Here is a 24,561-nt window from a genome sequence, read left to right as displayed (position 1 = left end):
GACTCATAGCTTTCCACGTGCAACATTCAAGGCCAACGAGTTCGGGCCAGAGTGAGTTGTCAGACACGTTAACGCGGCTCTTTCTGTGCCTGGCGTAACATAGTTTTGCGTCCGCCAGTCGGCTAGCCGGTCATTGTCTTTCAGGATATGTTAGTGAATGTAATAATAACATAATAACACCGACCTTTATGACCTCTACATGTTAACTGACAAAGTAGTGCGAGGAAGCGCACCTCTGTCTTGCTTAAACAATATATATTGACACAAACCTGCATATATATAATGTACACATAGCCTCACATATATCTCTAAAGAACACGGATCTCTTAACGGAATGGCGCGTGATACTGAACGAATCCCTTGGTTTTCTCAATGTGCGCTGTCACATTTCTTAAAATAGAAAACTTCGCACATGGTCGTGGGCTGCTCTGGCTTATATGGCGCGTAATCTTGAAAAACATAGTACAGTGCCGGTGGACGCGCCCATGTTCCGCATTTTTAAGCAGTAAACTTTTACATAAAGCCTGCTAGCATAACGTCGGTTCATACGTATCCTTTCTTTTTTTAACCGCGGAGACTTGTTAATAGAATAGCGCATGACTTTTCTACAGCTGTGAAACTTATTATAGTTGGCCTTCACCATTGTTGGGCCGCTGTGTGTGAGACCACTCTGATGCAAGTGCTGTAAGAAGCTTTAAATGTATTCACGCATGTTCCGCAGTTCTCTCTCCTTGTCCCTCTCGTCAATATTTCTTCAACAAACCTCGTACATCCAAGCTGTTTCTTCACGACATTTCGGCGTCGAATTTTCGCATTGGGTATGCGCAAGAACTGCTGTTTGTATTTCGGCATAGCTGGTGACAGTGTAGTGCATAAACATAAACTCGATACATAAGATTACACTTCGCGCCTGATTGAAACAAATACAAATGTCCGCATGTAGTTAAGTTACATAGCATTTCTTTGACCGCTTCACAAACGCTTCATTTCACATTCCAACATGCATATTGCAACATCTGACATTCCGACATTCCGATCCGTATAGAATGCACGCACGATGTGGCCTTTTGCATAGAATTTTATTGAAACGATTCACGAAAGCTTCGATTTACGGTGACTCCAACGGGTGCGTTGCATCCACCATGTTTTGTTGTTGCTCGGGACGGCAGTAGTCGGCAAAATAATATCCATATCCGTGCACTTTTTCATGTCATATCAAGAAGAAAGAGTATCAGTTCCAGCAAACGTTATTTTCTAAATCTGAGCGAATCCATTCAATAGAAACATTGCTCAGCCCTTTCCTGTGGACAAACTGAGCAGTGTAGTGCAAGCCTTACACTGCTTAATTTCTCAGGGCAGAAACCTTTCGATACGTTGTCATTAACGCGTGAGTAAACTACTGCTGTCCCCATTTAAGTCCACATATCCGCTTCCCACTGCCATGTAATCTTAATTACTTCGGTTATGCGGTGACGAAATGTTGAAACGAGATGGTTAGAGAGCGGAAGTACTGTAGTTCGAGGAAGCGGAGTTTTATGATCGCTTAGCATAATCTTTGATGTTCCTTAACAGTGCGTCAATCTCACAAGCGGTATGCAGGCATGTTTTAGCCGTGACGATGATAATGACATGCATTTACAGTAGACAAATTGTGTATAGACTGTACTGTAAGGACATAACTGGATCACAAACATGATATCACAGGGTGCGCCTAAGTATACCCATAGTTTGTACTCACGCAAATGCCGGAGGATAGAGCCTCATTGTCTCCGTAAAGACGCAATTCATATACGGCAGATTTTGTATGGTGTTGTACGTGATGGGCTCCTGGAAACGTACATAAACGAGGTGTTAGCACCGCAAGCAAGAACATGAATACAGCCGCGTTTCTGTGGGTTGTTCTACTGACTGAAAACCGGACCCACTGAGCGGCTCTGAATCAGTTCGCTCCCATGCTCAGTGTGTTCCGGAAACTGTTTGGAAGTGCTGCGAGATTATTACTACTGGTCAGTAGAGGCAATTACGTGCTGAACTCGGCGTGTTTATAGTCGGACGCGGGGTTTCCTTGGAATAACGAGAATTTGCCTTACTGCGGATTCTCGCCGTCGACAAAGAGTAAATGTTTGGATGCCAGGAGAGGCTTACACAAACATTTAATCATGAATTTAAGAGCGCGTTTTAGTGCGGACTAGGATTTGTCAGGGGAACATTTAAGCACTAGTTTGTAAATTCCTTATTATTTTCAATATTAAGTGTTCGTGCAAGCCTGCAAGCCGCCTCAGTTGTTACTCGAGGAAATAAACGTACAGCCTCCAGTTGGAATACACATTGTACACTTGCATTGAAAGGCAAGAGGTGAGAAGTAGAGAGGTTAACCGGAATAATCATCCGGTCGGCTACCTTGTACAGGGGGAGGGGGAGAAGGCAGAGAAGACGAGCGGAAATTAGAAGGCAAAAAAAAAGAGAACGCATCTGCTCCTTCTACAACCTGATTTCTGGCTGCGCCGATAAGCCGTGAGTATTCCCCCCCCCCCCCCCCCCCCCGTAATATCCTGGTATTAATGCTTTTGCTAGCTACTCTACCATTTTAACTAACTACGTCACTGACAGCCCAGGTGACTAGTGTACTGTCCTCCCCTCATGGTTCGTTATGCGTGGTAATATAGTGATCCATCACTGCAAAAGCAACATGTTACGTAGCCGAGTGATGACCAAGTGGAGTCACTTTTTTTCCCTGAAACAAGTGTGAATGAGGAAATTCAAAGGGTTGGGCAAAACGTTATCGCCCTTACTAAAGCGCAATGAACATATATTGCTCACGGTTGTCAAGGTTATTTCTTCAACCATAGGTAGGGGAATTAACTCAGCACCCTGCTACTTTTGGGTAACTTTTAAGCGATGGTACACTAAACCAGGATTTCATGGTAAACACTGTCTGTCCTTACTTGGCAACGGCAAAAAAGCAGACATGGTTTCACTTATGGTTTCGTCGAATATTCCACGTTTCGTTGCGATAGAGGCAAATGGATGTGCTTTTGCATACTTAGAAAAGGAGGAGTGAGACAGTGACGTACGTCGGGTTGCAGAACCGAAAAAAGTTCACTTCGCATTTTTTCCTGCACTTCCGGGTAGTGAACAAGCATGTGCGTCACCAAGGCCATGGTGTTGCTCGTGGTCTCGAATCTGCGACGCAGGGGTGAAACATGCTTAAAAAAGTGAATCAATGAGGCAGGCATGTATACGAGACAAAAATACGCGATGCGCATTTATTTTGTAAGATAGCAATTAATTCGCCGCCACGTTCTAGTAGCACGCTATTTTATCAGCGTGTTCGTTAAGATGTCTTGTTTTGGATTATAATCAGCTTCAAGGCGCAGGTAATTTCCGAACATCTTGTACAAAATGACTGCGGACATTCATTGCGCATTAGACTCGAGGATGATGACTGAAACGCGTGATTTACAGAAAATGAAGATTGACAGCCAATTCCACATGTCTACCAAGCAACTTCGCTAAGTGATGGGAAGTTTGCCAGCATGTTATACCCCTGTCATACGGGAAGATTTAATGTCATCCGAATCAAATGGCATTGGATACATCGAATGCCATTCAGTCTCTTGCGGTGCTACACAGTAAAGTGTAATGGCATTTGCAAATGATAGCAATGAAGATCTGGAACAAAACTTGTGAAATTTTCACAGAAATTTTGGGCCTATTAAGCCCGTTTAAGAACTTTTGCGAGTACTTTTAAAACGGACGAAAACATTTGGACGCCAACTATTCACAACTAAAAGCCCTTCGATCAACACTTCCAGTATGGCCGACCGCCGCAACAGACTCCTGATGCTGAGTAATAGTGCTTGAGCACAGCCCGTGGTGAAAATATTATTGCGGCAAAAATAATTATTCCTTTTCATAAGTCTAAAAAAATATCTTCTGACTTTGCTGATGCGCGCATTATTTTTTCGCCTTGTGTGTCGCTGTTCTCTATCTGAGGTCAAGAGTATACATTCGGTTCGAAATCGAGTGCGAATGAGTTCCCCAAACTCATTCGATGGCATATGTCATTCCATTCGAATGACATAAAATTTTCCCGTGTAAATCCCGATTAGTGGGATTAAATGTGACTGCCATTCGATTCGAATGTCATTAAATCTTCCCGTGTGACAGGGGTATTATTCTTCAATCTTGATGCCTCACGCTATAGTTATGCTACCACGATGCATATCACTGAGCACTTGTTGTCCTTAGGGTTTGTGGTAAGTTGAAGTGATGCACCTCACCCCGCAACGAGCACGACGAACGCATTTTGCGTGATGTCGTCATCGTCCAGGACAGCCTTGTTGATGGTGGGCAGTTTTCCGTTGGCAGCGTCTGCGTGCACGAGAAGACCACAACACCGTATTGGGGCGATAATGTGCCTGGCGATGTCAGCGCATCGTAATCAGGACTCCTCCGGCAGCAGGCAAGAATGTAAATAAAGATGATCACGAGAGCACGCGCGTGATTATTCGCTTTATAACAAGAGCAGGGGTGGGGGGAAGGTAGTTTATGAGAGGAATTGTTGCGAAAAATTCAGCCTCAACCTGCGAGAAGCCAGAGAACCAATCAAACTGAGCTGTGCTGCTGTGAATGGCGAAGCACTCACAAAGTCAGTAAACTGCAGTTGACCAGAAATCTTGCTTCGCAGCAAAATATTGTTTGCGGCTTTCAGAAGACAGCGCATGAACCTTTAGGACACGCATGGTAATTGAAGGGTGTCGCTCGCTTGGTTCAAAAACATAAGTTGGAGGTGTCTAATAGTCTCGTTATGTGCGTGAAACATGCGCCAAAAGTTTGATTAGTTTCGGAGCTATGGTAAGAAATAATTACAAGTTATTGCTAGACCTAGCTACTTCAGGCTAAATGTATATGCTTATACAGGGCTGCGAATCGATAAGACTGAGACGTGCATACGGGACGGGATTCTTCCTTCTTTTGTCTTTAGGAGCCAAATCTTGTTAATGTCGAACTGAAGTGACGGAATGGACTAGAGCATGCTTAGGAATGACTGCCACTGCAAATACTCGGCCAGGCAGCGCCAGCCTTCGTTTTGGCTTCTTTTTGGGACCGCGACGGATTGTGGCAACACCACCTAGATAGCACAAGGCCTTTCCACTCCGATCCATGACGTCATGCTACCTGGCCCGACTGCCATAGAATCTAATGGGGGCGCTCCCGACTAGGCAACAGTGATTTTGACGTCACCACTTTCATCACGCCAGCCTTGTCAATGCAAATTCGGGGCCAGGTAGCGTGACGTCACGGATCGGAGTAAACAGGCCTTGTGCTATCTAGGTGGTGTTGATTGGGGACGGCTGTAGACTATGCTGCAGTGTACGGGGTACTTTTTTCCCCTCTAAAGCGGAAGAATGAGTGAGAGTATGGAAATCAGGTTATAAGGCGGACGTACGCTTGGCTATACCCTGCACGAAGACGGGATCTCAGAGTTAGACAGAGCTGCAAAGATACCAAGGAGAGCAAACAGAGAGGAGGCCACGCGCAAAATAGTAGACGCAGCACGCCGTTAAGCTGTTTCTACAGGGTCAGTTTAGGTAGGAACGCTAAAAAAGCACGTATCTTTCAGGGTAGCGATCTCTGAGGCCGTGGGCATGGCAACTGTATGCTCCACAGCAATTTCCACGATCACTGAGGAGCACCGCGACCACAGATCGGGCCCCCGCGAGACGAAAATCACCGACGTCACTTGAGCACGCTTCGTGGAAACACCAGAGCCAATTCAAAATAAAAACTGGAGCACATCGCGGCGCTCTATTTCGGATGCCAATTTATTTAATTAACCCTATTTAAGTACAGTTGATGTCGAGGACCATGGGCAAAAAGGTAATTAAAGTTTGACGTGGTCCGCAGCTCATTGTTGTAGACAGTGACGAACAGCATGCAATAAGCGTTTTCTGACGTATATGACCTAACTTCCGCATATTAAGCAAATTAGTACTTATAGTGCAAATAAAGAAATATAACACAATATGATACATGATGAGTAAACCTTTTAGTTACAGCCGTATAAACATTGGATTCGTACAAAATCTATAATTAGGCGCACTTAACGTATATGCGAATAGAAGTAGCCCCGCAGGCAGCACGTGATATTACGCCAGGCTGAGTACGTTTTGAGAGTTCTGTTTCAGAGTGCCAAACACGGAGGCGCCTTTCAAAGCACTTCAGAACGTTATGAAACGATCAGGCGCAGATAACGCAAGTTACTTTATCCAGGTGTAACATTATTTTGCAACAAGATTTATTCAACGGGTCACTGGGCGGGCCAGGCCATTGGCTTATAGTCCAGTTGGTCCAGGATAAAGCGCTCTAAGGATACCCCAGCCTTCAAATTACGTAAACTATATGCAGTGCGGTCCATTGTTAAAGGATGCAGCGAAATATTATTTCGAGGTTGATTGCAACACAGATTTGACCCGAAAGCCTCGGCAACAATTTATACCAATATGGGTCTACCTAACGCGTTCCTCGAAGCACCTTCTCCTCAAAATAATCTGAATAGGTTTAATAATCTCAAGTTATGTTTGTTGGAATATTAATGTTATGGTTCCTTTAAGAGTGGAGTGTACTGTCTGTATACATGCAGCCAACTTTCTAATTACGAGGACAGATCAAGGGCTTTCAAAGGAAGAACTAAGACACCCAACAAGGGGAACAGTATTTTGTCATCGCTTTCTTTTATCTAGCAACCTAGTGGCAAGAAATATATTTTAATACAACACAATCCCGCTTCTCATTCTTGTCATTCGTATAACTGCAGTAATACCGCTATGGCACGAAATGTCGATGACTTAAATTCCGTGTCCACCGCTTATTGTGTACAAATGTACGAGCGAAGAATGCCCTCGAGAAAAGTGGAAAGTGGTACAGTGACGTAAATACAGTTACTGTAAAAAATCCTCACGCTTTGCGGCTCCGTTGGGCAATTCTTGGTCGTTCTGTTCGCCAGCGGTGAGTTGAGTGTTGGTTACCGTACCCAGGTCGACGCGCGAATCCTTCGCGTCGATCATCAGCTGCAGCAAGTCCTTTCGACGCAGCTTTTGGGAAAGATGTGAAACACAAGGTACTTTTTAGCACCGGATGCTGCAAATCTTGTCGGTCACTTTAACTTTATAGTATTGTGTACGTCATCAACAACGTATACGCGGACATTGCGGCACGTCAACGGAATATGCTACGAAGCAAGTATGAGCAGGCGTTTCATTTCACAGTTGCCTTTCCTTGTGTTGAACACTTTAAAAAAAAGCCCACAGGTTTAAATCGGATTACGTCACTGCAGACGAAATTTCTGCGCTGGCAGACATTATTTTTCAAGAACAGAAAAAACATTTTATTTCACAATCAACTTAATCCCTATAATTATCTCGTGAATTACAAGCTTTATGGCGCATTTAATAATGACAAGTTGAACGAAGTCGTTATAAAATTCAAGTTACAGGCTTTTTCAATAAGTTCGTATGGACCGAAATAACTGACGCCAAAAGTTTTTTTTTTTTCTTACAGTCGACGCGATTAGGCACGCGGCGCCGCGAAGTGCGGTTCTCGGTCCGATCCCTGTGTGTGACATAAAAGCGGACGTAAAAGCGTGGCGTAAAATGAAGCTGCCGTCGCACTTCGTCCCACAAGCAGATTCCGAGTGGCGCTTTGCGCAACTACACGTTGGACATACATTGGCTTCAGCAGCGGGGGCGATACGTAACGCTTTATCGTGCGGTATGGCGAAGCTTTGTTTTACGCCACCCAACTGCGTCCCCAGCGAGTTGTACCGTTGTACCGTGAGCCGCAGTTCACGGTTTCGCGTGCGCAATCAGGCAACGTGGACGAGTAATTTGATGTCGGTTTCGTCGGTGTGCACGGAAATGTCGAAATGGAGACGTGTGGTACTACACTTTTATGACGATTTCCTTCAACCTTACATGGTAAACATGTGTCGTAAAGTTTGTATTTAAGAAGTTATTGAATGTGATTAGTTGAATGTGTGTGTGTGCGTGTGTGTGCGTGTGTGTGTGTGTGTGCGTGTGTGTGTGTTTGGGTGTAAATTGAAAAATGGGCTTAACATTCCAAAGAGCGCAGGCGTTCTGACAGACATTTCCCAACGTCGGAAACGCCCATCTATGACTCGTGCATCTGTGAAGAGACGATTGAACACGAGTTGTTTTTGTAATTCTTATAACGTCAAAAAAAAGGGGATGTTCGCCGGAGTGTGTTAAACCGACTGCATTATAAACCGTCTTCAGAGAAAAAGATTCTTGAACCATGGCCCCACGTTTCGCAGGCTTAGAAAGCGACGCTGGCGTAGCAATAGGTTATGAAATCTATCAGCCTCAGTGACGGATAGCGGGCGTGATAGATAGCTGCACGTCTTCGCATTGCTGGAGCATTTCTTTCTCCTTCTCCTGCCATTCATTCTTTCGTTGAATCACTTAACCCTTTCCTTCCTACGTAGAGTAGCTAATTAGTCACGCGTCTTGTGGACCTCCCTACCTTTCTTTCCTTTTCTCCTCTTTCTTGAAACACGCCGTAATGAAGAGCAGCAAAATAATCTTGAGCACCCTAGGCTCTTTAACGATAGCTCGAAGCTCGACTCACGAGTGTCCTTGCGGTCGGTAATCAAACGCTATTCCTCGTGCTCCAGCAGCAGAGCTTCATAGCCCGTGAGCCACCGCGTCAGATTAGGATTAAGTGAGTGGGAAAAGCGCTTATTATTTTTGTTTACTGTCATGATAGTATATGCTTTCCGCAGTTTTGTAGCAGTGTTAATTTAGGTGGTGATGAGGAACCGGTCGCTAAACGCCGACAGTCTACCTTATATGTGACAGGGAAGGCAACATTGCCACGCTAAGAAGCCGCGGCAGAACTGTCTCGTCTGATGTCCTCATGGCGTGGAGTAAGGAAAGTGAAAAAAAAAGAAAAACGTGTGAAAATACGACAAATATAACTGCACTGCGACTCTTCAGGCGATATCGTATTATAGTGAATATAGGTCATATTAGGACATCCTTTGGCCGTATCGAGTCGATCTCCGATTATGATTCATTCCCGCTCTCAATGTCACCATTGAGGCACTGCCAATTTGCTAAGGCATATGAAACGTAATGACAGCGTAGAGATTTGCAAAACAAGACAAGTAACAGACGACATCTTAATGCCTACATGACAGGGGAAGCCCATCGAACTGTAAGAATTTACACTACTATCGGCACAACATTGAAGGGTACAACGAGCGGTGACTGCCATATTGCGCTTGTCTGTTTTGCTAACCATGCCTCCTTTTGAGAACAGGGCAACGAATGTGCTTGAAATCATTCGCACTTCAAATAATTCTACGACGCGGTTTAGCAGCCTGTAAGCTATCCATGGAAAGTGTACTTATGAGACGTGGCGAATTGGCCAGCGCCTCAGACTTGCCCGCGAACTTACCGAGGAGTCCACTTGTCGCTGTTGCACAATTCGCTTGCACTTTCCCTGCACCTCTTCGAATGGGTGAACGCCGTTGTTCTGATAGCGCAGGAGGCGGAAATTGATGTTTTCTAGCACGTCGAATGAACCCGGGAATGCAGCTGTAAACGGGAGAAAAATGATGTCATGGTTGGGTCTGTTTATAGCTCCCTCTCTTGAGCTTCCAGAGTTTTCATTTGTTCTCTACATGCACATTCTTCTATAAGTGCCCGGCCGTTCGAATATAGGCGACTGCCCAGAACTTTGTAAACATCAGTCGGGATAGTGCACGTTTGCGTAGCGGTCACGGATTATTATGGTTGCTGAAATTTGAGAACTGTCCTAGTTTAATAGTAGTTAGGATCATATCGATGTGTGAAATCAAATGATATAAAAGTGCTTCCAAAGCGAGGAAGCCGCGGATTTCTGATGTGCCCCTATAGCGTTGTGTCCGGTGTGATTCTCGTAGTTGTACGACACCTTTTATTGCGATAACAATCATAAGGACAGGACACTTTAGGTGCATTTTTGACGTCGCCGACGCCGTAATGTTCCGCATAAAGTCTAAGGTCGATAACACCGTCGCCTAGCGGCGTATATGCTATATGTGCAAGTGAAATCATGTGAGGGTGGGTCGACGAACGCGGCTCAATTTCGCGCACGCAAGAGAGGAAAGCGGAAAGGAAACGCGCCGTCTTCCGTCGCGCGCATGGCACGGGGGAGAGGGGGTTGCTTTACTATGGCAGCAACTGCATATGGCGCGGCCGCGCTAGGTGGCGCAGCTTTAGCATAAAAGCGATCTGCTTTGGGACGAAGGCTCGTACGTTCGTGTGTGCTGTGATCTCGCCGTTCAGTTTGCGTTGAAGCGATAGCCAACACGAAGGTCACTTTTTTCGCTGCTGCTGCCGCACTTCCTCACGCCAGCGTTTTGGCAGGGGTGTCCGCGCTCATCGAGTGTGATGCGCTTATGCTTGCCTGTGCGCGCTGACACCATGCTTGTTAATTTAGTTAGTAATCGAATGTTTACAAGTTTACACGGTGGATAATACTACTATTCTTACTTTGTATGGCTGTCTTTTGATTTGCTATCGCAATCGATGCGTCACCATTCGGACGAAACTGCGACTTTCTTGAGCTAGTCAATATTCTCTCAAGACTAGCGTTGTCTCATGTGTGCTTTTTGTGGTCCGTCCGACGTTCTTCTTGCGCTAGTCAACAATGTTACAAGCTCTGATGTGCCTGTTACTTATGTGCACGACGCAGCTTGACAAGCCTATAGTTGCCAAGCTTCAGTGAGCGTGGAAATGCATGCGCAACGTGGCCATAAGGCCTTCGGTTTGTCTACTTACTGAACAGCACGGCCAAGGCGTTGAAGGCGCATCCGAACAGCATGCGGCAGCAGAGAAGGAAACTGTGCCTCGGATGGTCCTGCAGGTTGTAGTCGATGCCCATGGCGCTCTTGCAGATCACGTCTAGGGCGAGTGCAGCGTACATGTCGGCCGCATCGAACTCCTCTCCCGTATTTGCCTTGTGGTCGATCTTCGTCACCAGCTTTTCCACGGCTGAGATAACTCCCGGAGACATCTGCAGAGGTGGACACAGGGTGTGTAGGCAGTGTTTTGGTGCCCACGTAAGACGATTCCAGTTCAGTACAGTGGAGTGGATACAGAGGAGTGAGAAATCTATAATGTACCTCTCACGGAAAGTATTATCCCTCGGCTCGAAGTCATTAAACGTGTTGCCTGCAATTGTGTTCTATGCTTCGAATGCAGAAACTTCGATATCACCCTCTTTTCTAGTGAGCTACGGAACGAATTTTCAAAGTCACGGTAACGATTTTTTAAGAACTGATAATTCAGGCACGGCAACCTCATTGCAGTCATCGGAGCAGACGATAACGTAGCTGCTGTTGCATGCCTTAGGGACAAAATAATTAGATAAATTGTTTAGCACGGATTGCAGGTGTAAGACAGAGCTTGTCTCATGTCGGTATACTGATTGGCGTCGACGGCCCTGCGTGTGTTATTTTCTTTTATTTGCATATTTCTATGAATACGTGCCCGCACTCAGTTCGAGGTCGTAAACTGTATTTTTTGTTCCGGTAGGCATCCCTGCCTTTCTCGTTTCTTTCGATTCCCACGGTCGAAATTTCACGGCCTTTGTAGAACAATATGCTTGTTTGGCAGCAGAATGCTAAAAAAAAGGCGTTTCTGAGAAAAGGACGTTCATGAGTTATTTTTAGTCGGCATTTATAGTTGCGTTTCCGTTCAAGAGCTTCTTTTTTTTTTCAGGCTAACTTGTTTCGACATTGCTCTATTTTGCGTCCGCAAAGCACTGCTAATGTCTATCTCAGAGATAAAGAGGAGTATAGCTCATGATTCTAACTTATCATGTTTCAGCTACCTGTGTTGAAATACACTGAAAATCCAACGGGCTTATTGGGTGGTAGCTCTGTTGATGGCTATATCTTGTACCTCAACTGTGAATGATAACGCAGTAGAAGAGGTACTGTATAGCACAAGACGTTTTTCTAAAGGAACGATAAAAGAAATAAAAAGACGGCTTCGTAATGATTGTGTCAACACTAACACGTTTACGCCGACTACGAAGCGATGTGTGTTCGACCCCTGCTATAAGAGACATGAAAGCATTGGCTAAATACAGCCTCCCAAAACATCGCTACCAACGATGCCGGTAGTGTCTACGCCTTGTGTTGTTCAAGGACTTCTTTGCGCGAGTTTGTCTTTGCTGTGCTCTAAGTGTTCCATGTACTCATGGAGCACAACTGGCCACCCAAGGTCCTTATCTTCCAGAGCTGATAATGGCGACACGGCTTTACATATTCATTAGAAAGCTTTCGCATATCCCCAGGCATTTTCTTGCACAGCGGTTCACGCATACAGAAATCGTAGAAGTCAGCTGCGGCAATCACAGGCAGAGTCAAGTACTCACGAGTTTAAGCTTGTTGCTTGTGAATGACGGTGTCAAAACGCTGCGCACTTCTTTCCAACGAGTCGAAGTGAGCTGGATAAGGCTTTTCTCTATGGGCCCACCTGGTCGTTTTTCTAGAACCAAGAGCTGCGAAAAGAACATGCATGGGTGAATGAAAAATCGCTTGTCAAAAAATTATAAATTAGGATGATAAGATTTGTTTATTAGGGTGACATAAGGAATATCTTGCCGTAGCACTGTAACTTTATCTCTCTCCAGGGAGACACGTGAGCCATGACTCCGCGCTCTCACATTCTCTCACTAGAGAGTGCGAGGTTGAGTGGCCATGCCATCATTATGTATACCGCAAGGAAAATGGAAACACCAGCATTTGTCTTTTCCGAACAGTCTCCTTCCAAAAAGTTTTCAGAGCCCGGGGCTGATTATATTTGAAGGTCTGACGTTGACAAATAAGCCGATGGCCTCCACTTCTGTCATTCTTGTTAGTGCGACGGAGTGTTTGTGCTCCGTCGGCGCAATTCCCATTTCTCTGACGCTGGCGTCGCACTTTAGAATAAACGTCTTAGTATAATCAGGCATCCGAGGCACTGCCAAGGGGACCGGTACCCCTTTCAAGTCATGACACGGTGCTTTCCTTTGCTCCGTCTCAGTGCAGTTCTTGTGACTCCTCCTTTAGGAGCGCTTCTGTCAACAGGGCTCTAAATCAGAGCAAAATAACACTCGTAATATCTCAAGTGTCCCAGTAATTATCCGATCGTTTTCTTCGCGGCTTAAGGAAGCTTACAAATGGCCCCATTTCAAGCACTGAAGGACTCTTCGCTTCCGACCTACGTATCTTAGGTTACCTGCGATGAATCGGAGGTGAATGTTTTGGCGTTTACAAAGAGGCCCACGTCGGAAAGTCATGACAACATATTCCTGAGGAGCATGTGAACGCAAGTGGCTTGAGAATACCAAAGGGAAAGATAAAGGCTGCGGAGTGAGTGCCATTTTCACATGTCAGTACCTATATCTAGATCAAGTGTAGAAATGTACTTTACGCCGCTTATTTGTTCGACCCCCTCCTCGATGTTAGTAATGCGATCAAGCCGATCCGATGTGATGTTGAGGTTGAAACAGTTTACGCAATGGAGTGGCTTTTTTTTTCAGTCTTTCCAGACTCATGGTTTAGAGATAGAAATAGAAAAGGAAAGGCAGGGAAGTAAACCAGAGAAAAGCTCCGATTGGCTACCCTGTACCAGGGAAAGGGGAAATGGATGCGATAGGTTAGGCAAAAGAAGTAGCAGTCGCACCCAAAAGGCGAAACATCGATTGCGATAGCAAATTAGTTGACAGCTGCACGAAGTCATGATAGTAGGGTTATCGACCGTATAACCTTATAAAGATTCGCCTACGAAATAAATGAACAAGTATGGTGTCACACGCGCACAAGCAAACATGAACACATCTCACTCGATGACAATGGAAACTCGTTGTCAAAACGTTGGAGTCCGGAAGCGCGGCAGCAGCCGCCAGCGAACTGACCCTTCATGCTGTCTCTCGCTTCAGCGCTAACTAAGCGTCGCGAACACAGCGCACACAAACCTTCGAGCCATCCGCGCACTTAGAATCTGTACTCATCGCAGTTCGCTTTCAAGATAGGGTCCGCGCGGCCACGCCATACACAGCAGGCACCTTAGTAGAACGCGACACCCTTCCCTTCCCTCCCCGCGCGACGGAAGACAGCACACTTTCTCCCCGCTTTCCTCCCTTGCGCGCGCGAGATTGAGCCGCTGTCGTCGGCACACCATCGCAAGCTTTCACTCGCACATACAACATACGGTGCGCGGTTACAAGAACATGCTGTTGCGGTGATACGCGAAGTCCACGCGCGGTTCTCTGTATCTGAGATCAGCGCTTACATGGATCCAATGACTCACAGGATCGTTTCCATCTTTGAGATTGTGGCGCATCTTCTTTTGCATCCGCCTTGCCTCTCTGAGACCGTGGATGGATTTAGTTCCCTTGTATCTTTTTTCAGCCCACCCGCGAATTGCTCGTAGTCACTGCAGTTCTGCTTCAAATTCTTCATATTTCGGTAAAGGCTGAAAACCTCGCGTAGCCACTTGCACGGCTTTTTGAATATCGTGTTCCAGGCTAGAAGGGTTTCCTTCCTAACATACTTCTTCCATGAGTAACCGAAACGCTGGACAGTCAATTCGTTGAAGAGTCAGAGAAGTATTTAAACAGTCCCTGGATGCTCAGATATGTGCGAATATGGTCACTTTCATGTGATTCGATATCTGGGATCCGTTGTACGTTTCTTTCAAGACTCCGAGAGAGCAGGGTCAAATATCTTGGTATATCTTCGTAAATATCTTGGACTACCATCGTCGAGGCAATAAAGATCGTGCTGCATGGTAAACGATGCTAGCCTCCTTCCCCTGCAGCCCATCTTCAAACTCCCCGAAAGTGGATGGTGAGCATTAAAATCTTCGGTGAGAATCGAAGGGCCGGATGTCACTGATAACATGAGAAAAGGAGTAGCCGTCATCATTATAATGTGACTTCGTCTCTTTCTTTTATTTTCATTTCAATAAAAAAAAAACACATGTCGTGCAGTGGTTGGGAGTCGAAGCGACTCAAAGAAGCAATGTAGACAGCGACAAGAGTGAACACAAGCTCCTTCGTTTTTGCAATTAAACAAACGTACTGGTTGTGGTCGTGAGGCGGAACTGGGCGAAATACGCAAGTCCGTTCACATCTTACATGTACAATGACCGTGCTCACATGAGCAAAAGTAGAGGACATGAATGCCTCATAGCCAGAAATGCGGACGACATTCTGAACCTTTGGTTGACAAATTACGAGGATGGGAAAACTGTTTACGAAGACAAAGTGTTGAAAAAATATGAAATTCAGATATGATGCCCCGAGCATTCCACTGGAATGGAGACGCTTTCTTGATTTCATTGCGGAAGGGAAGCGAGGAGTGGGCCATGGTGTATGCGAAGCTTTAATGCAATGGAGTCAACGTGCCCATTACTTCCAGTGCGTTACGAATAGCCCGAGTATACCATGTTTGTCATTAGCAGACACATGAAATTCGTGGGATACTTTAGCCTAGCAACCACTTGTTAATTCTTGTCTCACATGTGGTCGACTGCAGCAACATTGAACTTTTGTTGGCGAGTCATGTGCTGTGGCTCTGATTGGCGTGTATTTGGTAGCGCTGGCCACACCTCACTTGATGTAGCATCAATGGCATGGCCGCATTTTATAGCGAAGATGGGAACCTGTACGTCACAATGCATTTGTCGTTTCTGTGGACAAGAACTCAGCCAGTCACAGCGGGAGGAACGCGCCGCGTGCGCCGCTCGGTTACTTGCAGCACCATCAGATGGCGCTCGCCTCCGCGCATCCACAGCAGCGGCAGCTTGGCTGTGCGGGAAAAAAAAGAACCAGAAAGCTCGCCTTCGCCCATAGCGTTCGCCGTGAGCGTTTCGCGGTAAATATTGCGGTTGCATAAGGTGCAGTTCCCGGGAAGCGGCAACTGTAGTATACGAAGCAGGGAGTGACATATATGCACTGTCATATGTAAAAGAAGAACCCGCTTTGCGACGGATTTACTTTGTGTTCTGATAGCCTCATGGAAAGGCATGCATAGATATGACTCCAACAGAGCAGCGTGAACACGATGAGCGGCGACGGGAACAGCAACGTCAATATGGGCAACGGCGTCGTGCTGAGGCAAGGTAGGACGCAGCGGTTACCTCCCCAAGCCAGCCACGCACAGTTAGGAGGCTTGAAGAGCAGCGCAAAAACGATGAGCATCGAAATATACACAGCCGCGTCGTGCTCAAGCTCTACAGGACCCAGCTCAACGCTACGTCACAGTGGTCTACCGGATCAAGTGATATCACAGCTTAGTTGACCGACCACTTCCACAGCATGGTTTGGAGCCATTTTTTTTTCGCTGACATGCATGGTCTAAGTGGAGGCAGATGGAAGAGAAGGCGGCCTTGCCGGAAGAGATTTATACGTTCCTTGATCCGGAAGGAGGCGCTGTTTCCCCTTCCACTTTCTTGGGTATGTATGTTTTCTAGTAGAACCTTGGGAGTGTTAGCCAGCGCCACCACTCACAGGCCTTGGAGACGGATGACAACATCCTCTCTGCCACAGCCGTCACGAGAATGTGATCTTTTTGGGTGAAGGCAACCGGTCAATAAACCAACATGTGCTACCTGAAGGCATCAATGTTGCCGAATTCGAGACCCTCGTTATAAAATAAACGAGAAGAAAGAGGGTTAACCGAGGGGCACGATTTTTATTAGTCCTATCATAAGAAGCCAACAAACACTGACACCAAGGACAACATCGGGGAAATTACTTGTGCTTAATAAATGAAATAAAGAAACGATAAATTAATGGAAATGAAAGTGCATGAAGAAACAACTTTCCGCAAGTGGGGAACGATCGCACAACCTCCGCATTTCGCGAGCATCGCGCGCGATATTAACAACCAACCGGCTAATCGGTGGAGGCCCTACAATGCCTCTTGTCAACGAGGGCAGTGACATGGGCTTGTTGGTCAGTCGTCATGGAAAGATATCTGGATAGCGCGACAAAACAAGAACAGAAGAAGAAATGAAGACGAAGACAAGCACTAACTATCAACAACAAAAATTTGCTTCCGTGATCGGTCGTATTTGTATGCCCAAACCACCACGCGCACAGCGATATCAACCATGAAGCTGCAGTTACATGACGGCATAAAAATTTCTGATGTACCTTAAAAAAAGGCACATCAGAAAAACACCAAAAAATCTAAATGATATTGCAAATGCGGTCACCTTTCATGCGACGTGCAAATAATCAAACTCCCATGCGGACAATCATAGTGATGGTTTGCTGATTCAATGATCAGCGGCCAAGAGGACTTGCTCCGTTCGTATTATTAATCTTACACACTCACGCTTGTCCATACCTATAATAGTGGTATCTTCTAGAAGTGGACGACAATGCCGGCATAGACACGCTTTGAAATGAAAAGCAAGAAAACCGTCGCCTGATACACTCTGACACTTATTTCTGTGCTCTCTTATCTTTGTCTTTGGTCTCTTGTCAGCTCTTCGTCGCGCGTCTTGCGAACAACTCATGTCGGAGATACGAGAAAGCACCCTTATATGATCGCGAAATGACACTACGTCGTGTTTCAGTGGCTACCGGGTCATTGCGGTGTCTCCGGCAGCGACCTCGCCAACGAAGCTGCTAGGAAAGCTGACAAAGGAGCAAACCTTGTTTCTGCACCTCTATCGACAACTGACGCAGCACAACACTTACGCAAGCTAGCGCACAGTATTACAGTGGAGAAGTGGCGCACACCTAAATTCACGCATCATCGTCTGCATTCTCTGATCTATGCAACTGCGGCTGTTACTTGGGATTTCGCGAAGTGAGGAAACAATGCTGCGCCGCTTGCGCTTTGGTGCTGCATTCACCAACGCATATACGTGCTTGATTGGAATGGCTGATGGCGCCGAGTGCAATGCCTACGCTGTCGAGGAGACTACAGAACACCTGCTGTGCTACTGCCCATCTTCGGAAAATGAAACTCATGACCTCTGCACAGCTTTAAATCAGTTAGATAGAAAACCGTTCATCTTGAATAAGATCTTGGGACCACAAGCACGCATATCGCAGCTACAAAGACCAAAAAAGCGCTGCTGCGATTTTTGAAAGCTACCGGATTGAGTGACCGTCTGTGATTCGGACTGAGCGACCGTCAATGATATAGAGTAGAAAATTGTTACCACGTCGGCGATATCCACAGTGGACTTTCTCTTCTTCTCTTAATCATTCCCTGACCTTTTCCCTTCCCCAAGTGTAGGGTAGCCAACCGGGCTCAGTCCTGGTTCCGCTCACTGTCTTTCATTCATAATTTTCTCTTTCTCTCTGTCTCTCTCCTTTCGAGTGTAGAAAAATAAAATAATAATCAAGTTGCTCTACGAGTTCCCTTGACGAGGTGCGCGTTTGTCGCGATACAGGAAATGCAGCATCGAGCGTACGTATCCGGCGCACAGTGGAGGCCACTAAGAAGAGGCGCACAGCTGCACTAAGAGCAGCTGTGCGCTCTCGTTCCGCATCGACAATGACCTTGAGAAATATAACGCACGAGTAGGTCTGCTATTAAAAGGAATGAATCGGGCGCAATGCAGGCGTCGACGTTTAGTGTCGCAGTGATTAAATATTCCTGCCGTGTTATAGTTTTTTGCGAATGCGGGAAGCGCATGCAATAGCTGTTGGCGTGTTACTGTGCTGCAGGTGGCCAGCGTAGTTGGTTAAAAACAGCGCGATGGGAACAGCTCATGACACCTTGTGATGTCGCGTTTAACCCCACTCTATTAGACTTCCTTGAGTTCCATGACTTGGGCCAACGGCACTTATGTCTCGCTTGTGTCTCGTCCTTGTTCCTTTGTGGTGGCAGGTGTTAGCGCTCTTTTATTTGTCAAACCAACTGCAAACACCAAGATGAAAAAATATTTCTCAGGAGATATATGACTATTACGCGAGAGAATTGATATTTACGGTAACACTTTAGGTGCGATGCTGGTCAGCCGCCCTGATTTTCTTGCTATCTTGCTATTTTCTAGCCTCTACCCACACTCTATAGGGTAGACCATGACTCGTGCGCCATGAGGGTTCAAGAAATTAAAGGCGCAGTGTTGAACGAGATAAGAGCAACATTTGAACTCACATATATACAGTATACGCAACGAAGAACCCAAGCCGGCCTTTTCAAAAAAAATTTGGTAGATGAGCTTTGACAAAAGCTCTGCCAATGATCCTTTTTCCCCGGTACTGCGGGCAGATAAACAACACGCATTCCAGTCTCAGGTATATCGCACTTCTCGCAGTCCGATCTGTCGGCCCGGCCGATGAAGGGCAGGTAGCGCCGAGTGAACGCCAACCCGCCCCTCCCCCCTCCCCCCTCCCCTAGTCGTAACCTTTTAGTCAAACATGCGGCACTTCTAGTGATAGTAGGCGATAACTTGAGTTGTATCTCGGATCAAGGTCACGACGACGGCGACGACGGTGACTCGGCAGCGTCCAGTATGCCTCCGCTTTTTCGCGCAGTTGGGTATAAAATAGAGCATTTTGCCTGGATGAAAAAATGGGATGAATATTTCCGTGGGTATATTGTGGCGCCTCTTTGCCTCCTCGGCGGCGAGTTTGTTCCCAACTACATCCCCGGTGCCCTGCCCTTGAATCCGCTGAAATGTGACACGCCGGAGAATTCTCGGAGCGAAATCGTGTAATTATACCACGCCTTCAGCAAGGAAACAGTAGGATTCCCGTTTAAGGACCAAGTGTATCACTTTGTAGCGTTGGTTTTGCGTCACAACGTGCAGTCCAGATTTGAGGCGGCATAATCGATATGAAAAAAAAAAGAAAAACTACATCAGGGACGGCTACAACCTACGTCACCGTTGATGTAGTTTGATGGTCGAGGGTGGAGACATTTACTGATTGCCACAGTTGATGTTATGAATGCCGCGGCGGAGGCATTTCGGGACTCCGACGCGTCAGTATGCGCGTGTGTATTCTGCAGAAGTATGCGATAATGCTAGTTGGCTAAAGCCGCATAAGAGTGTTTACGCAATCTTTTGGTGACTCCTCCAATCGAGTGATGCACCGGAGGCCCCGACAAAGTCCATGCTGGCACGCTGGCTACACTGACAGGCGCAAAACCCGAGTGGATGGCACATTTACGATAGGAACTGCATTTTGAAAACGTGCTATCTGGACGCTGCATGCGAGTGGCCGACAGACGTTGACGGTCCTCGCGGATCGCTAGTGGTCGATATATTCTAGAGGTTCGCAGCAGTGGTAAACGTCTATAGGACAAGCGTGCGCTTCCGCAACCATACCGTTGGTCGTGCTGCGGCCTGGACTTATCTATAGACATGTTTATTTATTTTATTTTATTTCTTTATACATTCTGCAGCCCCTTTATGGGGATATTTCAGGAGTTAGACAAAACGAAGTCATACAAAAATGTTCGCTATGTTAAGACCGTCTTCAGCCAAAGTGAAGGCACTCAGCAACATAGTCTCGTAAGCGAGATTTTCCAGTGGTGCACAATTTATTGTTCTAAGGTGAATTTAGCTGCGGCAAGAAATAGGGAGGGGGGGGGGACTAACGAAGCAGCCCATCTGGCACTCTTTAGCAGACGCGACGAAGGGATGTGGGCCATCGGATTCGCGCATCAAGTGGCATGCCCGTTCAGGAGCAACATAGTTCAAAGATCAACGTGTATACAAATTCGCAGCAGGCACAGCCGATAGCTCTTCACATTCTTATCTACGCGCATCTGATATCGCCATCCGTAAGAAACTGAGAAAACGGATGAAGTGCACCCGTCAGTTCGCCAGATCCACGTATGCGTTAACCAGGGAAATGCCCTAAAATTTGCGTAATGAGTAAAAGAAAAAAAAAAGACCGTATGTTGCGCACGGTTATTTCAAGGAATTTACATGAATCTCTGCATTTTATATATGAAATCTAACTCCTAAGGCCGCCCACACGCAGGAGCACACGTGAACGCGCCAACAAGCGCACAAACAAACAATATCTGGGAGGTTGCAGCCGTGAGGAGCTGTGGTGCTTCTGCTAGTCCAATTACGGCCAATTACTAGCGATGCAGTGGACGAATATATATGTTCATTTTGTCAAAACGAATAATGCTTCACATAGAAGAATTTTGCCAGTGTTTTTTTGTTATGTATAATAATTCATCAGCAACAGCAATAATTGATCGCACCGCATAAAAGCACAGTGACGGACTGGTCGTTCAGCTTGTTAGGAGGGCGCAAGCACAACTAACTGCGTCTATACGAGGAATCCTGCCGTGCGTGTTTGAACTTCCGGTTATACGGAAGACGCGGATTTCTGATGGTGTCACAGAAGTTTAGAAACAGGCCTCACTGCACAGCGAAATTTACTGCCCTCAATTTATTGCCCTCACCAATTTGGAAACCATACGACAACAATACCACGTGGATTTTTTTCTTAGCTTGCTATAAAATATGGTATAAAATTACTTAGTCTCCAGAGAAGGTTGTGAACAAGCAGTAAACGTCATGCGCAAGTGATCGTCTAATAATAGACCAAAAAGTAATAATAAAGAAATAAAGAAACTAAAAGGACATCCATGCGTATCTCAAGAAGGCGTGGCTCGGATTGGTGTAGGCGCTTGCAAAGTATACTGTGACTTAGAAGGGTAACGGTTTTCGCTAATTGGTTTTCCATTTTTCACTATGTGGTACAGCGCGAAGCTGTATAGGGGACACAGGAAAAAAAACGAGGACAAGCGCTCACTGACAAATGATATTTTATTGCCTGATAGAAGGTGTTATATAGAGAAAACAGCGCGAAAACGACATAAAAATATATGTCTTTATAATCTTTTTTATCTTTACTTTTTTCATGTTTATTGTTTCTTTACATATACATTTTTATGTCGTTCTCACTCTGTTCTTTATCTTTAACGCCTTGTATGAGGCAATAAAATTTAACTTAGCAGTAAGCGCTTGCCCTAGTTTTTTCCTGTGTACCCTGTCCCGGTCCGCGCTGTACCACACAGTCACTGTCTCTATTTCCCAGGACATGGGGCAGCAGCACTCTCCGCAAAATAACTGGAGAGCAAATGCGCCTGCCAATGCCGAGAGATTCTTGCGATGGAGTTTCTGCCAATATGTTATTTAGTAGCAGTGTAATCGTCAGAACAGATGACTCACGCTTCTGTCAGGGAAATCGTGGAAATCTTTGATTTGAACCTTCTTCAGAAGTTCCAAGTCTGCCGTAAGAATGACCGGCCGGTGTCCGTTGAAGTACCTGGGAAAGAAAAGTGGCAGTTTCGCCCGAAAGGCGAAGCATCGGTTGAGAGAGCAAATTAGCAGACAGCCATACTAAGTAAGTATAGTGCTCTTATCGGCCGTATCGACTTGTGAGCAGTCGGAAGCTGACAAAATTAACAAAAATTGTGTCAGCGCGCACAGCAAACTTGAACGCATCGCACTCGATGACCGCGGACACTCGCTGCCGGAACGTTGGCGTGAGTAAGCGTGGCAGCAACAGCGAGTGAAGTGACCTTCGTGCTGTCTATCGCTTCAACGCAAGGTGAGCGCCGAGAACACATAGTACGTATTAAACTACGAGCCGTAGACGCACGTACACTCTGCCCCCAACGCAGATCTCTCTCAAGATACGCCCGCGCGACTGCGCGCAGTCGCCACGTACGCAGTTGCAGCCAGAGTAGAACGCCCCCGCCCCCCCCCCCCCCCCCTTCTCCTTCGGTTCCTCGCGACGCTGAGTTGCTCGCGCGCGACGGAAGGCGGCACGCTTCCTCCCGCTCTCCTCCCTTCCTTGCGGGCGAGATTGAGCCGTGATCGTCGGCTCCCCTCGAAAGCTTCCACTCGCACATACAGCGTAGGCCGCGCGGCGACGCTGTTATCGCCCTTGAACTTTATACGGAACATCATGCTGACGCGAACCGCAGAAATGCGCCTGTTGTGCCCATATAATTGCTATCGCAATAATTGCCGCGGAAAATACGCTCACCACAGGCCACACTGATGGCGCGGTCTTGTGAAGATGTTTACATCGACTTTCAAAGCATCTCGTTTGCATGCAGCTTCAAACGAGGTCGCAAGTACCAGACTTGTCAACTAACGAAGTGACAAATACTGAGGTAGTAGGTACGACCACCTTGCCAGCACTAGGTAACACACATTCAAGTGCTTGCATGAAGGCTCCTACGCAACAATAACGAAGTGCTATACGTGGCGGCGTAGTTCGTGAACAAACTCATTAGCGAAGTTAACTTTGAAGAATGATATAGAACCTTCACGGTGCAGAATTTCGCTGCTCATTGGGGGAAAGTTTGCCGTGGATATTATAAACGCGACCAGCAATCGGCAACATTAATGAGAGACTTATAGACGGGCAACACGCCGATCTCATCGTTATGAAAAAGAAGACACGTTTTACAAGAACGTTTATATACGACCCTAGAAAGTACAGAAACGTTTATGTTGCTCTTGACTGTACTAAACATTAATAGGTGTAGTACAGCAGACGCCGAATCACGGAACAAAGAGGAACAACACCTAACTTTTCGAATATCTTTCGCTCAAATATATATATATATATATATATATATATATATATATATATATATATATATATATATATATATATATATATATATATATTGCCGGAAATTCGGGAGTGATAGAGGAATGTTTCTGAGGATATCTGTTTTTTTGTTTTTTGAGAGAAAAAATTGGAGGACGCTTAAGCTTCGCCTTCAAGAGTGGGACGCGACAGCGTTCCCGTCGACCCGCCAAGGGGTATAAGACAATGCGCTACGGCACAGCAATCACTTACGATGCGCCCCGCATCGGACTTAGCGCCCACCTATCACGCGGTGAGCGTCGAGCAACGCAGCGTTCGGCGCGGCAACGAAACGTGCGCCTGAGCGAACGGAACGAACCAAAGAACTCGGTGTCTCGGAGGGGAAACGATCTACGCCAGCCAAACGTCGTGATCGGCACGGGCAGAGAGATAGATAGTAATCTAAAGAAAGGACCGGGAGCACGGCGAAGCGTCGTCAGGGGAGAGGGAGTCCCGCGACGCGCCTGGCAGCGGTCCCAATTAAAGCCCCTTGATGTTTGAAAGTAGCGACACTCTCCTCCTCACGGCGCTTTCCTCCTCGATTCTCCTCGCCCGCCGGCTGCGCACGGCACGCTATTCCTCCCTGGCTCCCGCGGACGGGCCGCAGGATTCTATGGAGGCGTGTTATTTTGGGCCAGTTGCGCGCCCCAGTGGGGTTGAAAATTTTGAGAAATGTTAATAACCGCATCTATAATGCTACAGGCAACATTTATGACGGGGTTGGTTTTTTCCTAAAGCCGTATGAACGGTGTATACCGATGTAAAGGGAGCTTTTGAGGCGAGTTTAAATTCCAGACAGTTTTTCTGCCGCATGATGAGATGCTTTACTTTGTGCGTCTGATCTAGTATTGCTTGTGACACATCCCTTTGTGTGCGGCATATTAAGCAAAAGTC

At 46.4% G+C, this 24,561-nt stretch overlaps 1 protein-coding gene across 1 annotated transcript in view; it reads right to left on the bottom strand.

The window, feature by feature from the left end:
• Positions 1 to 24,561, bottom strand: part of LOC139060313 (thromboxane-A synthase-like) — a 58,584-nt gene that overhangs the window by 6,231 nt on the left and 27,792 nt on the right. The window contains exons 4-11 of the mRNA XM_070539415.1: positions 22,230 to 22,326; positions 12,451 to 12,576; positions 10,848 to 11,082; positions 9,481 to 9,620; positions 6,965 to 7,097; positions 4,284 to 4,374; positions 3,075 to 3,183; positions 1,739 to 1,827 (exon numbers count right to left, since the gene is read on the bottom strand). Coding sequence (XP_070395516.1) covers positions 1,739 to 1,827; positions 3,075 to 3,183; positions 4,284 to 4,374; positions 6,965 to 7,097; positions 9,481 to 9,620; positions 10,848 to 11,082; positions 12,451 to 12,576; positions 22,230 to 22,326 — 1,020 coding nt within the window. The remainder of the gene's footprint in view (positions 1 to 1,738; positions 1,828 to 3,074; positions 3,184 to 4,283; positions 4,375 to 6,964; positions 7,098 to 9,480; positions 9,621 to 10,847; positions 11,083 to 12,450; positions 12,577 to 22,229; positions 22,327 to 24,561) is intronic.

This window comes from Dermacentor albipictus, chromosome 5 (assembly GCF_038994185.2).
Source record: "Dermacentor albipictus isolate Rhodes 1998 colony chromosome 5, USDA_Dalb.pri_finalv2, whole genome shotgun sequence".
NCBI classification, from domain to species: domain Eukaryota; kingdom Metazoa; phylum Arthropoda; class Arachnida; order Ixodida; family Ixodidae; genus Dermacentor; species Dermacentor albipictus.
This window is presented reverse-complemented; position numbering and strand designations above follow the sequence as displayed.